The sequence below is a fragment of the Ambystoma mexicanum genome, chromosome 6q (genome assembly GCF_040938575.1).
Source record: "Ambystoma mexicanum isolate Mex_15411 chromosome 6q, UKY_AmexF1_1, whole genome shotgun sequence".
NCBI classification, from domain to species: Eukaryota; Metazoa; Chordata; class Amphibia; order Caudata; family Ambystomatidae; genus Ambystoma; species Ambystoma mexicanum.
Genome location: NC_090937.1, coordinates 894,229,110 through 894,242,045, shown reverse-complemented (window position 1 = coordinate 894,242,045; position 12,936 = coordinate 894,229,110). Strand labels below are relative to the sequence as shown.

Below are 12,936 nucleotides of genomic sequence, written 5' to 3'. Positions count from 1 at the left end.
GGAACACAGTGGATCCTAAGAGCTGGAGGTCTGAGTCAGGTATGTGAGGTGAAAATGGAAGCAAAAGGGGAAGCATATCATGAATTTGATGGATGAGACTCTAAGAAGGGGAGGAATACCAAAAGACTGAAAGAAGAGATCTTAAAGAGTTGGCAGGAAGGGAATATCAGAAATGTGTTTGGAGCAAATAAGGAGGTGGTAGAAATGATATATCAGAAGTTTTAAAGATGAGACACTAAAGAGATAAAGGGGGAGCATCAGGAAGTTGAAGGAAATAGAAATGGTGTGATTAGAGTATCAGGATATGGAAGGAGTATTACACAAGCAGTAAGAAGGAGTTGATCATCAGATGGAAGTAGGAACTGACAATCAGTAGGAGGAAAAGCGTGAACATCAGGTGGTGATATGATTAAAGGGCAGAGGATGGAAAACAGTGCACTTAGGGAAGGTGAGGGAGATGAATATCTTAAGGAGTCAGAAGGGAGGTGGAACTTAGTCTATTAACAATGTGGGGACACTAGTAAAGGAAGGAGGAGAACAGCAGAAGAAGAAAAGCAGGGGGAAACTGACAGAGACATAGACCTCACAATATGAAAGGTTTGAGCTTGAGGAACAGGAGGCACCCAATGGTGGTGAATGGTTTATAGGAGCTCTGAGATGCCCACAGCTGTCAAAAAGGAAGTGTTAATAGGTAACAGGAGAAGAAATGAGAAGCAACTGAAAGACTGATGTTACTCGAAGAGCTGTTACAGGAAGTGGAAGAAGCAGAGGGGATATACTATGGCAGATGTTGGGTGAGGGGGCAATTGAAGCAGAGAGTGGGGACTAGAGGATTGGATATCACAGATGAAGGGAAAGTGCACGATAGTTGGCAACTCTTTCATCTTGACACCTTCTAATTGCCAGGGTCAGGGGAGGTGGGATCTATCAGTGACTCTGCTACAAAGTCAATTTCTTGAGGCTCATATGTGGCATCTAAAGATCCCAAGAGAGACCACAAGCAGGCCCTCTACAGCGAATCATATACTGAGACACTATTAGAGAAGGGTGCATGCAACCCAGAAACATATAGGTTTGACTCTCAGAGATGTGACAGGAAAGGTTGCAGGAAACCAGAATCCCAAGTTTGTTATGAAAGAGAAGAGAAGGTTGTTGCATGGCCCATAATGCCAGGGACTTTGAATGTTGGGAAGACGCTGGAGTACTGGTAACCCCAATGACTGTTATTGTGAGCGATTTTTAGGGGAATAGCTTGGGGAAGAATTCCTGAGACAAAACCCAACTAATGATAGGAAATCCAGAAAGGTTAGTTAAATTGAAATGTGTGTTAACTTGGGCTATTTTGTTAATCCTGAGACTTTAGGTGAATCTTACTTCAATTATTACACTGGACTACATTGTAAAAGTTCACACATAAACTATGATGCATTTTAATTTAAGATCTTGTCTGGTTCTTTGCTCCTTATCTGGACCATTATATTCATGTGTGTACCCTCTCCAGACTGAATCCCAACTGGAGAACATATGCGTGAATGTTTCAAAAAGGAAACATGCATCTTAATCCTGAGAACAGTTGATTACCATCCATAATGGAAGTGAACACCTAATATGGTGTGTAACAAAAAAGAAACTTAGTTTTTATTTATTTGTCAAGTTATGCTATGCTGACAACCATCAAAAAGCTGGATCAAGGATGTTATAGAGAATGCTTTCATTATAGACCCAGTCATTTTACATCTGGCTATTATTACCTCTTGTCATCCTTTCACCTCACTGCAGAATTTGCTTATGATGGTAGTCATGTTCCAACTTCCCTGTCCCCTTTGTATGGTGAATTAAAATATAGAGGACACTACTATCCATGTTAAAAATAAACTACTGTGTATAAGATGGAGGAAAACCCTTGGTTTTGCACACATTTTCCCCCTCACTATGCAATTCTTCTCCAATTAAATGTTTTACTTTCAATACATATATTATTGACAACTGTTTCTTGTTCATGAAACTACCCACACTGGCTCATATGCATCTTCTTAAAGGAAGGCTTATCTGCTGCAATGACACTTTTAATCCTGATGTAACTGGATGTCTTGACAGAACACCCAATTGGTGTATACTAAAGTATTTGCCTTTGTAATGAATCAGGATTAAGATTCGGACACATAAGCATTATGATGATTGCTGTACATTTCTTCTAAACTAATAGAAGGGTTGAAAAAAGACCAATCGCACCCTATCAATATTAGGGGATTCCTTACCTCAACAATACTAAAGGATGTCCGTGTCAGAATGTCCAGAAATAAATAGTTCTTAGTTCTCTGTTAAAAATCCTATCCTGACCCTTACAAGCTAACCTCAGATACATGTGTAAAGGGGTTAAGTATTTCAGCTTGCTGTCAGTAGCTTTTCCGATGTTTAAACTTTGGCTTAAAGCGCTATATAAATTCAATAAACACAAACATAAACAATGTTCCAACACAAAGTTCCAAAGAAAAGGTGTACAAACAAACACATTATAAAGGTTCCACAAAATTCCACACTGCTCAGGAGGGGGATTCCCTTCCCTTGGTTTCTCAGCATCTTACCAGAATAAAGTCACAGGTTTTTTCCTAGCACATGCCATTAACCAATCCAGGGGTTACAGCTCCCTTCCCCTGGATCCCACACACTCACAGGGTTATTTTCTACTCTGTGCTTTCCACACTTTATTCACCTTTCTTACCTATGAAGTATAGTTCCATTCCCTTATGTTTCCAACTTCCCCGGGCTCGCCTGTTTTTCAATGTTGACTGTATTTAGGTGTGGGTCCCAGACTCTCAATCACACTGCTTGGTTTACTCCCCTGACAGGACTTTACAATGTTCACTTTATTTGGGTGCAATCACTAGCAATCACATTGCCTTGTTTACTCTCCTGCCAGCTCTTTACAGTTCCAAGGACATGAGACTTCCCTTGAACCTTCATCTTTTCTGTGCCTGCGATACTCTCCTGCCAGGAATTTACAATCGTTTCTGTATTTGAGTGTGGTCACAGACTCACATTCACACTGCTTGGTGTACTCTCCTGCCAGGTCTTTCACAATCTTCATCACCATTAAGGACGCATCAGAGTTTCTCCAAGTACCTCTTTCTTATAGTCTTTCACTGTTATTTATTTCTGTGTACTTGTCTTTTAACTTCACCAAGCACCATGATTATTCAGAACCCTTAGTATGCCTACCGTGGGATTTGGTACCCCACGTTCAGTGAGTAATAAGTTCCCAGAACACAACCCAGTGTCTCAACCCTCCACCGTGGGCTCAACAGCATTGTGGTGGCTTTCCGGGCTTCCCTGCTCTCTCTCTGGTCCTTCTTCGTGTTCGGTTTCTCATCATGGGGCAAGCGGCTCTGCGCTGCAGCAGCAGGGTGTTTGCCTAATGCTCCGGTTTCCCTTGCCAGCGCAAAGCTTCGCCACTGCCTTGCATCCCAGTTTGGCATCTCCGGTGCCCTTGAGGATGACTCTCCTGGCCCGCCTCTACCTTCATTTCTCTCTGTGCCGTGGCTCTGCCTCGCTCTCCACTCTCTGGGTTCCTAGCCTGAACTAGGGAGATGTTTCTGCTCTCATCTTTCATCTCTGTACTCGATTGTCCAGCTAACAGCTTGGCTTCTCTCGACTTCCTGACCCAAGTCAGGTGAAGTGAATTTCCTTCCATCTTTACGCTTCCTGCTTTTAAACAGTGCAACACCATCTGCACTCCACAAACAACTAGACTCTGTATCCAGTTCCATGATCTATATTGCTTCCATGCTCTTCCTCTTCTCAGTGTCATTACAGGAGATGCTAGAAAGGGTTCTACTATTGGTGTAAAGTGGTTGAACTGGGTCTACACCACAATATGACATAACGATACAGAAGTTCAGGGGGTGTCATGATGTGAATGTAAAAGAGGATATCTCAGAATTTTGACATTAGTCATCATGGGGCATACTAATGGAACATTACAGTATACCATAAGGTTTGTGTTATTGAGGGGAGTATCAGGTTCTAGGAGAAACAGGGAATATCATCTCTCATCTGGCAACAACTCTCCATTGCCACAATTTTCATCTCCCCCACCCCCAGAGTCAGGATCAGGCAGCTTCTGCCTTCACCTGGTCACATGGGGAGAGAGTTTTTCTGGGAAAGGTGTGATCAAATCCCCAAATTCATCACTCCTTCTAAGACATTTGTGTTTGCAACTTTGATGTCAAGGGAGTTAGTCTTCGAAGTGCATGGCGGCGGAGCGAGTTATGGTTGCAAAGCTTAACATAACTGGCACATTTCTTTAATTTTTTTGATTTTACCTTGCAACCATAATGTCACTTTTACAAAGCTTTCCAATGCATTTCATGGGTTCCTATTAGTGCAACTTAAACATAATGTCCCTTTAACAATTTGTTGTAGTGAATTCAATTTTATTCAAAATTGAAATGCTAAATCATCATACATGCAACTTTTTTGTTGAGTGTGTTTGAAGTTAAATGTTGCACCTCCGCCAAATGCTTAACTGTCCCCGTATTTTCAGCAATTGTCACAACAACGCATCCTGCACAAGAAGATAGTAGAAGAACGAAAACTTACTAAGCAAGGGAGGCAGCCAGTTAATGTTTACTTCACAGTGGGAATCCAAAAATGTCAAAACTTCTCCTGTTGCCATCGATGCTCCCAGAAGCCTGGTTCGGATGAGCCCTTCTCTTTTCTTGGTACGCACAATCCTCACTTTTGGAAAGAGAGCCATGTAGTCTTCCAGTTTCTCCTTCAGGTGCTCTGCAAAGAGAAGAGAAGCATGAGCATGCTGCCTGACCATGGTGATGAGTCCATGTTCGCATTCACAAAAAATCAAGATACTACTATTCTAAAAACAAAATAGATTCATGCCATTTAAACTACAACATCAATTTACCATTCTAAGAGGACAAATATCCCTTACTGTTGCTGATCCTTTTAAAATTAACACCATGAGTAGTATCTCAGAGTTACAAATTTAGCTGTGTGGATAAAATATAGTGGTTTTCACGCTTTTACTGCACCATCAAACTACGTGTTTGATGTCAGCGTGAAGGATTTACCTCCAGCATCATGATGAAGATAAATCTTCCACTTTAACACCACAAATCAGTGGATTTAACATGGCAGAATTACCTCTCACGATAAATCTGCCAAACTCTGCATTGGGACCTAAGACTGCCATACCACCTGTGACAAATCATGACTATTGGTACCATCTCTCAATGGGATCCACCCGTGAGACTACAGAGGTGAGCCTTGGTCCACAAGACCCTCTATTGAGGTCTGGGCAAGTGGACCTCACTGGGAGTGACTCCCCTCTAGGGGACAGAGACTATACCAGCAAAAATGTCTGCTTATATGGGACTATCTTACATACCATGTCAAGGGTCTTCTTTTCTATTGACTTCAGGTAATGCTCGATCAGCTGTGATAGCTGAAGCCAAATGGAATGCTCACTGAGAGATGGCCTTCCCCCAACCCGATTAGTGTTTCCCAGGAGCCACCCAAGGATAGTCATTGAGTTAGCCCACTCTCATCTCATGGCAGCACATCAAGGGGTGGGAAAAACACAAAGCCAAATGGTCCCTAGGTTTTATTGGGCCGGAGTGCTTCCAGATGTAAAAGACCCATGTCTTGGCCTGTGAAATCTGCCGGAAGACAACATCAACTTCAGTCCCTCCTGCACCTTTGCAAACCCTACCAATCATATAAATCCCCTTCTCCAGAATAGCTAAGGATACAGTTGGCTCACTCGAAACATCCAAGCTGGGGAACAAATGTATACTGGTGGACTATGCCACCCGATACCCAGAGGTATTTACCCTTCAGAATAACACCAGCCATCAGATATTAAAGCATCTGTTATCTTTCTTTTCCCGAGTTCCCCAAGGACATCCTTACAGACCAGTGTAGTATGTCAGTATACCATCCACAGACGGATTGAATGGTAGAATGATTCAACCAGACTCTAAAGTGAATCTTATATAAGCTGGCGGAAGACGATGGACATTCTGGGACATTAAGATAACCTTGGCTCTTTTGCTGTTTGTAAGATCCCTCAAGCCTCCTTGTGAAATTCCCCCTTTGAGTTACTCTACCAAACAGAACCTCGAGATGTGTTGAACTTTGCCAACTTCCCAGACCACACATAAATTGAGAGATCACATGATCGCTGTGAGAGAGATAGTGAAACACATCTAGGCCAAGCGCAGGAACAGGTGAGTTATGACAAACAATCAGTCGCAAGGTCCTTTTCAATTGGTCATTCTGTCTTCGTTCTCCTTCCAACCTTTGAGAACAACATGATTTCCAAGTGGTATGGCCCACATCAAATCTTAGATAAAAAGGGCCATTAAACTATGTAACATCACAGCTTGATGGATGTCAGAAAACCAAAATCTTCAACATGAATCTTTTGAAAGAGTGGAAGAAAGACCCTAGCAATGTAACCACAGTGACCATGGCTGCAACTCTTGCCCATTTCACAACAGGAAGACCTTAATGATTTACTGGGGAAGTTTCTATGTGTATTTTCTGAACAACCAGGTAGGGTCTCAAACCTTTTTCGATTAAAAACAGACCTCAGCAGGGCAGACAGTGAACCTAAGGCCATACAGAAATCCTCATGCTAAGACAAAATGGATCTGAGAAAGAACTAAAAGAAATGCTCAAGGCTCATATCATCAAGCCCTAGGAGAGTCCCGGGTCTTTCCTCTATGTCCTTGTTGCCAAGCCAGAAAGATGTTGACATTTATGTATTGACTTTGGAAAGCACAATACAATTCCCACCTTTGAAAACTATCCCACGCCCCAAATGAACACATTAATTGAAAGGTTGGTCACTGCCAAGTACATATTTACACTTGACTTGACAAAGGGGTCTTGGCAGGTACCTGTAAACCCAGGAGATTTTCTATACCACAAGACTTGTTACAATTTAAGTTACCTCCCATTGGTCTTCAGGGAGCTCCTGACACCTTTGAATGACGTTGGGATACAATCTTGAAATTTTATGCTGCTTTCTGTAGAGCTTACCTGGATGACATTGAAGTACAAAATAATACCTATATTGAACATTTACATCATCTGTACACCATTGCCTGTGCCTTCCGGAAAGCTGGCTTAAAGCCTAACCCTCAAAACTCTCATTTAGCCCAATCAACCATTAAGAACCTCTCATATTTCATTGGGGGAAATGGCCTAATTCCACCCCAGACTGAAAAAGTGAAAACAGTGCAACAAACACCAACACCAAAATCAAAACGAGATCTTCGAGCCTTCCTATGGTTGACCAGATCTACCAAAGGTTCATCCCAACTATTCCAAACAGGCGGCTAGTCTCATCGATAAATAAAAAATAAAAAAAACTCTTAACCTCAAAAGTTAATCTGGAGGCAAGAAGCCCTACATAGCTTTGAAGGGTTGAAATATATTCGCTGCCAAGAACTTGTGTTCAAAATGCCAGAATTTAATATGGAGTTCATCCTACAAACCAATGCTTCTAAATTTGGACTGGGAGAAGTACTATCCCAAGAGCATGATGGTGTACAACAACGCAAATTATATACGAGAAGGAAACTCTTTTTTTTTCTTTTTCTGCAGAGCAGTCATATGCCACTGCAGTGCGCAAGGCACTGCCTATGAAGTGGGAGGTCATACATCTACGATATTACCTCTCAGGACATGAATTCCAGCTCAAAGCAGACCATCCCTCATTAACTTGGATGAGTCTCAGAAAAACTCTAATCCCTAAATAATGCAATGGACCCTAGATCTGCAGCCCTTTTGTTTTATGGTAGAACACAGAAAATGGAAAGAACAAGAAAACATGGACTTTTTAAGTCAATTCCAACTGAAGCCTAAAGGGAAAGCCGCACCCTTATGGAGAAGGGCATGTGACAAATCAGGAGAATTCAATCCTTCTCACCAGGGGGGAGCCACCCCTGTGAGTCTAGGACAGTGAGCCTGCTTCTCAAGACACTCCCAAGGTGGCTGGGCAAGTGGGACCTCACTGGGAGTGACTGCCCTCTAGGGCACAAAGACTCTCATTTTGATGAGAAACTCCCTATACCAGCAACAATATCTGTTTATATGGGACTATCTTCCATACCAAGTTAAGGGTCTTCTTTTCTATTGACTTCAGGTAATGCTGGATCAACTGTTAAAGCTGAAACCAAACAGAACGTCCACTAGCATACTGACATATATGTAACCTAGATGAATCAATGAAGAGGAGGAGAGAAAGTCATATGCAGGGGAAGCCCTCAAGTTTCTATGCCATAGAGGGGCAGAATAATGAGGAACCAGGAAACCTATGGTTGTCAGCAAAGGAGAAAAGGAAAGTCTAAAATGCTGGATGACTTTTGTTGAGAGCAAGGGAGAATCTGCTGGCAGGATTGCGTCCACAAGACTGTCCTTTGTTGTGGTGTGACCACAGGAAGTCTTTGGGGGCCTGGGGCCCAAGGAAAGATGCCTAAACAAATAGGAGTCGGCAGACCAAAATCTCCCACCGGATGAGCAACGCTGAATTGCCTGAGTTAACCAGATACTCTGAACGACTCCGCAGAGGTGTCAAGAAGATGGCAGAAGAACCAGAGTGAAGCCGTTTGATCTGGACACTAGAACCCAAGAATCAAAACCCAAGAAATGAAGATACGAGGGTAGTGTGAGAGAGGGGTCGGCAACAGAAACTGCAAATTAAATTTGAAACAAAGTGGGAGCATGAATCTGAGACCCTGAGGAACCACAAGAGTGTGTACTGGGAGGAGCCCAGGAAGTTGTCAAGTGCCAGAATTGCCAAACATTAGAAAATTCTAGAAAAAGGCCATGCAAGCACTATATATTCAAGCAGTCCAACATTAGAAGAGAAAGGCCCAAGGAGTGGTGGAACTACTATAGTGGAAGAGGAGGAACAAGAGATATCAGGTTCTAAAAGAGGAAGACCTTAGTACAAGGTGTGAGGGATCAGAAATGTGACAGGATCAAGTTTTGGATGATTTCATAAAAATGCAATTTTTAGAATCTCCAACAGTCCCAGGTTCTGGGGGCACCATTGTTCGCGATAGTCTTAATAAAAGACAAACAAATACAAAAAATAGAAAAATGTAATTTTTTTTAATCAAAGCTTTTATCAAATGCCTCACTTTCCCTACTCTGACGAGGAATTCCCTGCCTATCAAAATTGAAGGAAAACACTCTAACACAGGATTCCTGGCCCTCACGCTTAAACATCAAATACATAAAGAAATATATGACAAATCATAACAGCATGAACAATGATATTCAGAGTCTTTCTTGCTAATATGAGTGAAATTCCTGTCCCCATGTTTCAAAGTCAATTCAGTTCCAATGTTCCAAAACAAAAAAAAAGGGAAAACAAGGAAATCTGGTTTTATGATAAAGTCTCAGCGCAGTTCTTGGCTCCTTCAATCCTTCAATGTCAAGATAAAGTTCTGATAAAGTTCAAACAACAGAAAAGCTTCTATATTTGCTGAAATAATGAATCATTGTTATTGTCAGTCAAAATGATTTGTTGCAACGTCTAGATGTCCAAAGAGAAATACCACAGTTCTTTGTTAGGTTACGGTAAACACAACCTCTGGTAATGTTCATGAAAAGAAAAGGTTGTATCTTTGTCTGGATGTCTTTGCAGCACTTTTACTTTAGCAACTCTCAACTACACGTAACTTCTGCAAAAGTTCACCATGAGGATGTACTCCTTTTACCTCATAGTATTCCACCTTCAACTGTGACTCACTTCTGCAAATGTTCACTATGAGGGTCTACTCCTTTTACCTCATAGTATTCCACCTTCAATTGTGCTATTGAAGTATTAAATCTACTGACAACCAGAGATCCTATCACAGCTTCAATACTTTGTAACTTCAACAAGAATCAAATAGAACTAGGTCAACTTTATGGCACTTCAACACCGTCAAGTAAGCAAGCCATTCTTCCTTTGAATATTCCCATTTCTGAGGGTCAGCCTCTTTGTCATTCTTGACTTTCTGCAACATTGACAACCCAAAATTGCCCTTAAGACACATCTCTGTCTCCTTACTATTGGCATTGGCAATATAGGTATGAAGTGGAAGTGCCAAGCACAATTCGCACTCCTGCTGCCCATTTTGAAGTACCAGGAAAATTCACACCAAAATATGTGACGTATAATGAGCAAATAAACCAGCAGAGAGCCGCAGTGGGGCTCTGTCCAGTACCTATCAGAAAAACAGCATCTACTGATGTACTGACATCAAAGAAAACATGGACCGTAAGGTACCCATTGAGAAAACCATGTCAACAAGTGAGACACAATGATGATTGCCAGAATGTAATACCCGAAGAAGCTAAGAAGATACTGAAGGAAGACGAATGATGACATCATAAGAACCCAGACTGACTCACATATAGAAGGTATAACGACCTGAAAATTGTGCCAAATGTGATGAAACACCATTGACAAGTGACATCCTAACACAATTGATGCCAGGATTATCAGAAACTTGTGCCATAAGCACCATAAAGATATTCCGTTAGTTTAAACTTGTACATATGCAAAGTAACCGCAAGAAGCACAGAAATCGTGAGGCTTGCTCATGCTTAGTAGTAAGAAAGATTGCGGCAAGTGCCACCTGTACATATAGCTACCTCAAGAAAGCACTTTAGATAGGTATCCCCCCACTACGCACAAGAGCAGAATCAACCAAAGGTTACTAAAGGTCTCGAGAAGAGAGATTTGCAGCAAACAAATTGAGAATAAAAGAAGGAGAGAAGCTCAGACGAGGGTAACCATGCCAAGTAGCCAAGGTTGTATCATCTGAAATAGGCCAACGGTGGATACAATTAAAGAGAAGAAGAACAGAGTATCCTTTTCAGGAAAGGTCAAGATAAGCAACAGATGGGTGACAACTGGCAGAATTAAATCAAATGTACGAAATTGCATGAAGAAAAGGCAGATTTCACGGTGTCGGAAACGCGTGACCAGACAAGCAGAAGAGGATGAAACTTGCACACCTATGCATGGACCTTTGCCATGCCCAGACACCTTAACTTTCCGAGACCCAGAAGCATACTCGAGGCCAACAACAAAGAAATAATTGACACATGACCACTGAGGTGTATATTTGATCGATTGTACCTATAATTGGAGGGAAGCTGGGTTGCAGACAAACTCCCTGCACCTGGTTGGCTATTCTGCACGCTGCTAAGCGCAAGTGGAAAATTATGAGTGGGGTTGATGCCAACCCAATCATAGTGGAGCATGTAATCTAGGGTCCTATAGTTAGTAGAACCAATGAGACGTTGTACTTTTAGTGATGTTTACAGTAGCCATTTTGAAGGAAGGGCTTAGTTCCCCCACCTGACATTGTCTATCCAATCCCCTTTGCCCATTACCATATACAGATATAGTACCTATAATAAAGTTATCTTCCTAGAACCAATCAAGTTGCATGCAAAATTTAAGAGTTACACATCAGTTATGACGAGTTTTTGGTATAAATGTTTAGTTTTATCTGAAATTAATTGGAGTTGAAGTGAGAAGGAAGATCGAGCGATTGCAGATATTCATGAACTCCCCATTTTTTGTACTTGTCATTAAACCGACTCCCTTTGCCAAACTATTGAGTTGTCATTATTGATTTGGTGCAAGAATATTAATCTGCATCCCCTTCCATCTCAAGGGTGCTGCTACTCATCTTAAAGTGCTGTTTGGAAAGGAAACCCCCAGTCATATGGGCCGGTTGGGGTCCCTACTGCACAGGTAGTATCAGCTTTAAATTTGAATTATAAGTAGCACGTTTTTATCCTTAGGGGTCTCAAATTATCTTACTTTCCTTAGGGTGTATCCCTATATTCTATTAGCTGTGCCAATATCCACATATTTAATATGTGGTTCAGGTACATTATAATGACAATAGGCTATAACCTGCTTTGGCAACTTTAAAGGATTCTCCCCTTTTAAGGATAAATACAGTCTCTCATCCCACAAGATCTCCTCGCCATCCTGAGCCTTGTCTTCTCCCGGTTGATCATCCTGCTGTACGCCATCCCCAAGGTCAGGATGAGGAAGCATCTGCCTCTACCAAGCAACCTGGGAGGACACTTTAGACAGGGTTTCTGTGAGGGATCCATAGGATTCATCACAAATGACAACACAAAATTGAATGTATGAGGAAGAATTACCAAAGACTATAGTCAGAAGGAAAGTAAGATGGGCATCAAGGTCCTAAAAAAGCCTGGCAAATTAAGGAAATATGTACTGGAAATGTGTACTACAAGCAACAGGAGCTCATGAAAGACATTGAGAGAGTTCAGACTAATATTACTTATTAAAAAACATTTGGGTATAGGGGCTGATTATATATATATTTCAGTATTTTTAGTAGGGTGTCAAATCTTTAAGTCATTGTATTCAAATATACACTAAAAATGACAATGCATAAAGTAGTACAGATTAAGTATATTGTGAAAATATGACTCTGGACACGGGTTTCCTCCCCTCTGGCTTTTCCAAGACTATGTCAAAAATGTCCCTGAACATTCAACACATAGGCCATCTCTGTGGAAGGTCTTCATATTAGTTCAAATGCAAATGATAGCCAGTTTGGCATCTTGGGTGGAGTTCATGATAAAGCAGCAAAGACTCCATGTAATTGCTAATTACGAATCAAATGCAATTAAAAATGGCTGCTAAATCTGTAAGGTAAGTGAGTCTTGGGGATAGGAAGGAGCGCAGAACCAAGGGCAAGGGAGGAGGTAAGCAGCCATCAGGCAGCTCAGAACACGGGCTGAGATTGTGGGATTCAGCCTGGGTTCCAAGCAGCATGATTGGTTGGCTCCGCTGCCCCGGGTGCTAATGTGACTTCACTGCATCGATTTCTTTCTATGTCAGTGACGCTTCCGCTGGAA

General features: G+C 41.7%; 1 protein-coding gene across 1 annotated transcript in view; it reads right to left on the bottom strand.

Moving 5' to 3' along the window:
• The window catches only part of GALNTL6 (polypeptide N-acetylgalactosaminyltransferase like 6), a 2,999,321-nt gene that overhangs the window by 527,494 nt on the left and 2,458,891 nt on the right, over positions 1-12,936 (bottom strand). Inside the window, exon 7 of the mRNA XM_069631416.1 lies at positions 4,600-4,785. Within this exon, the coding sequence (XP_069487517.1) occupies positions 4,600-4,785 (186 nt within the window). The remainder of the gene's footprint in view (positions 1-4,599; positions 4,786-12,936) is intronic.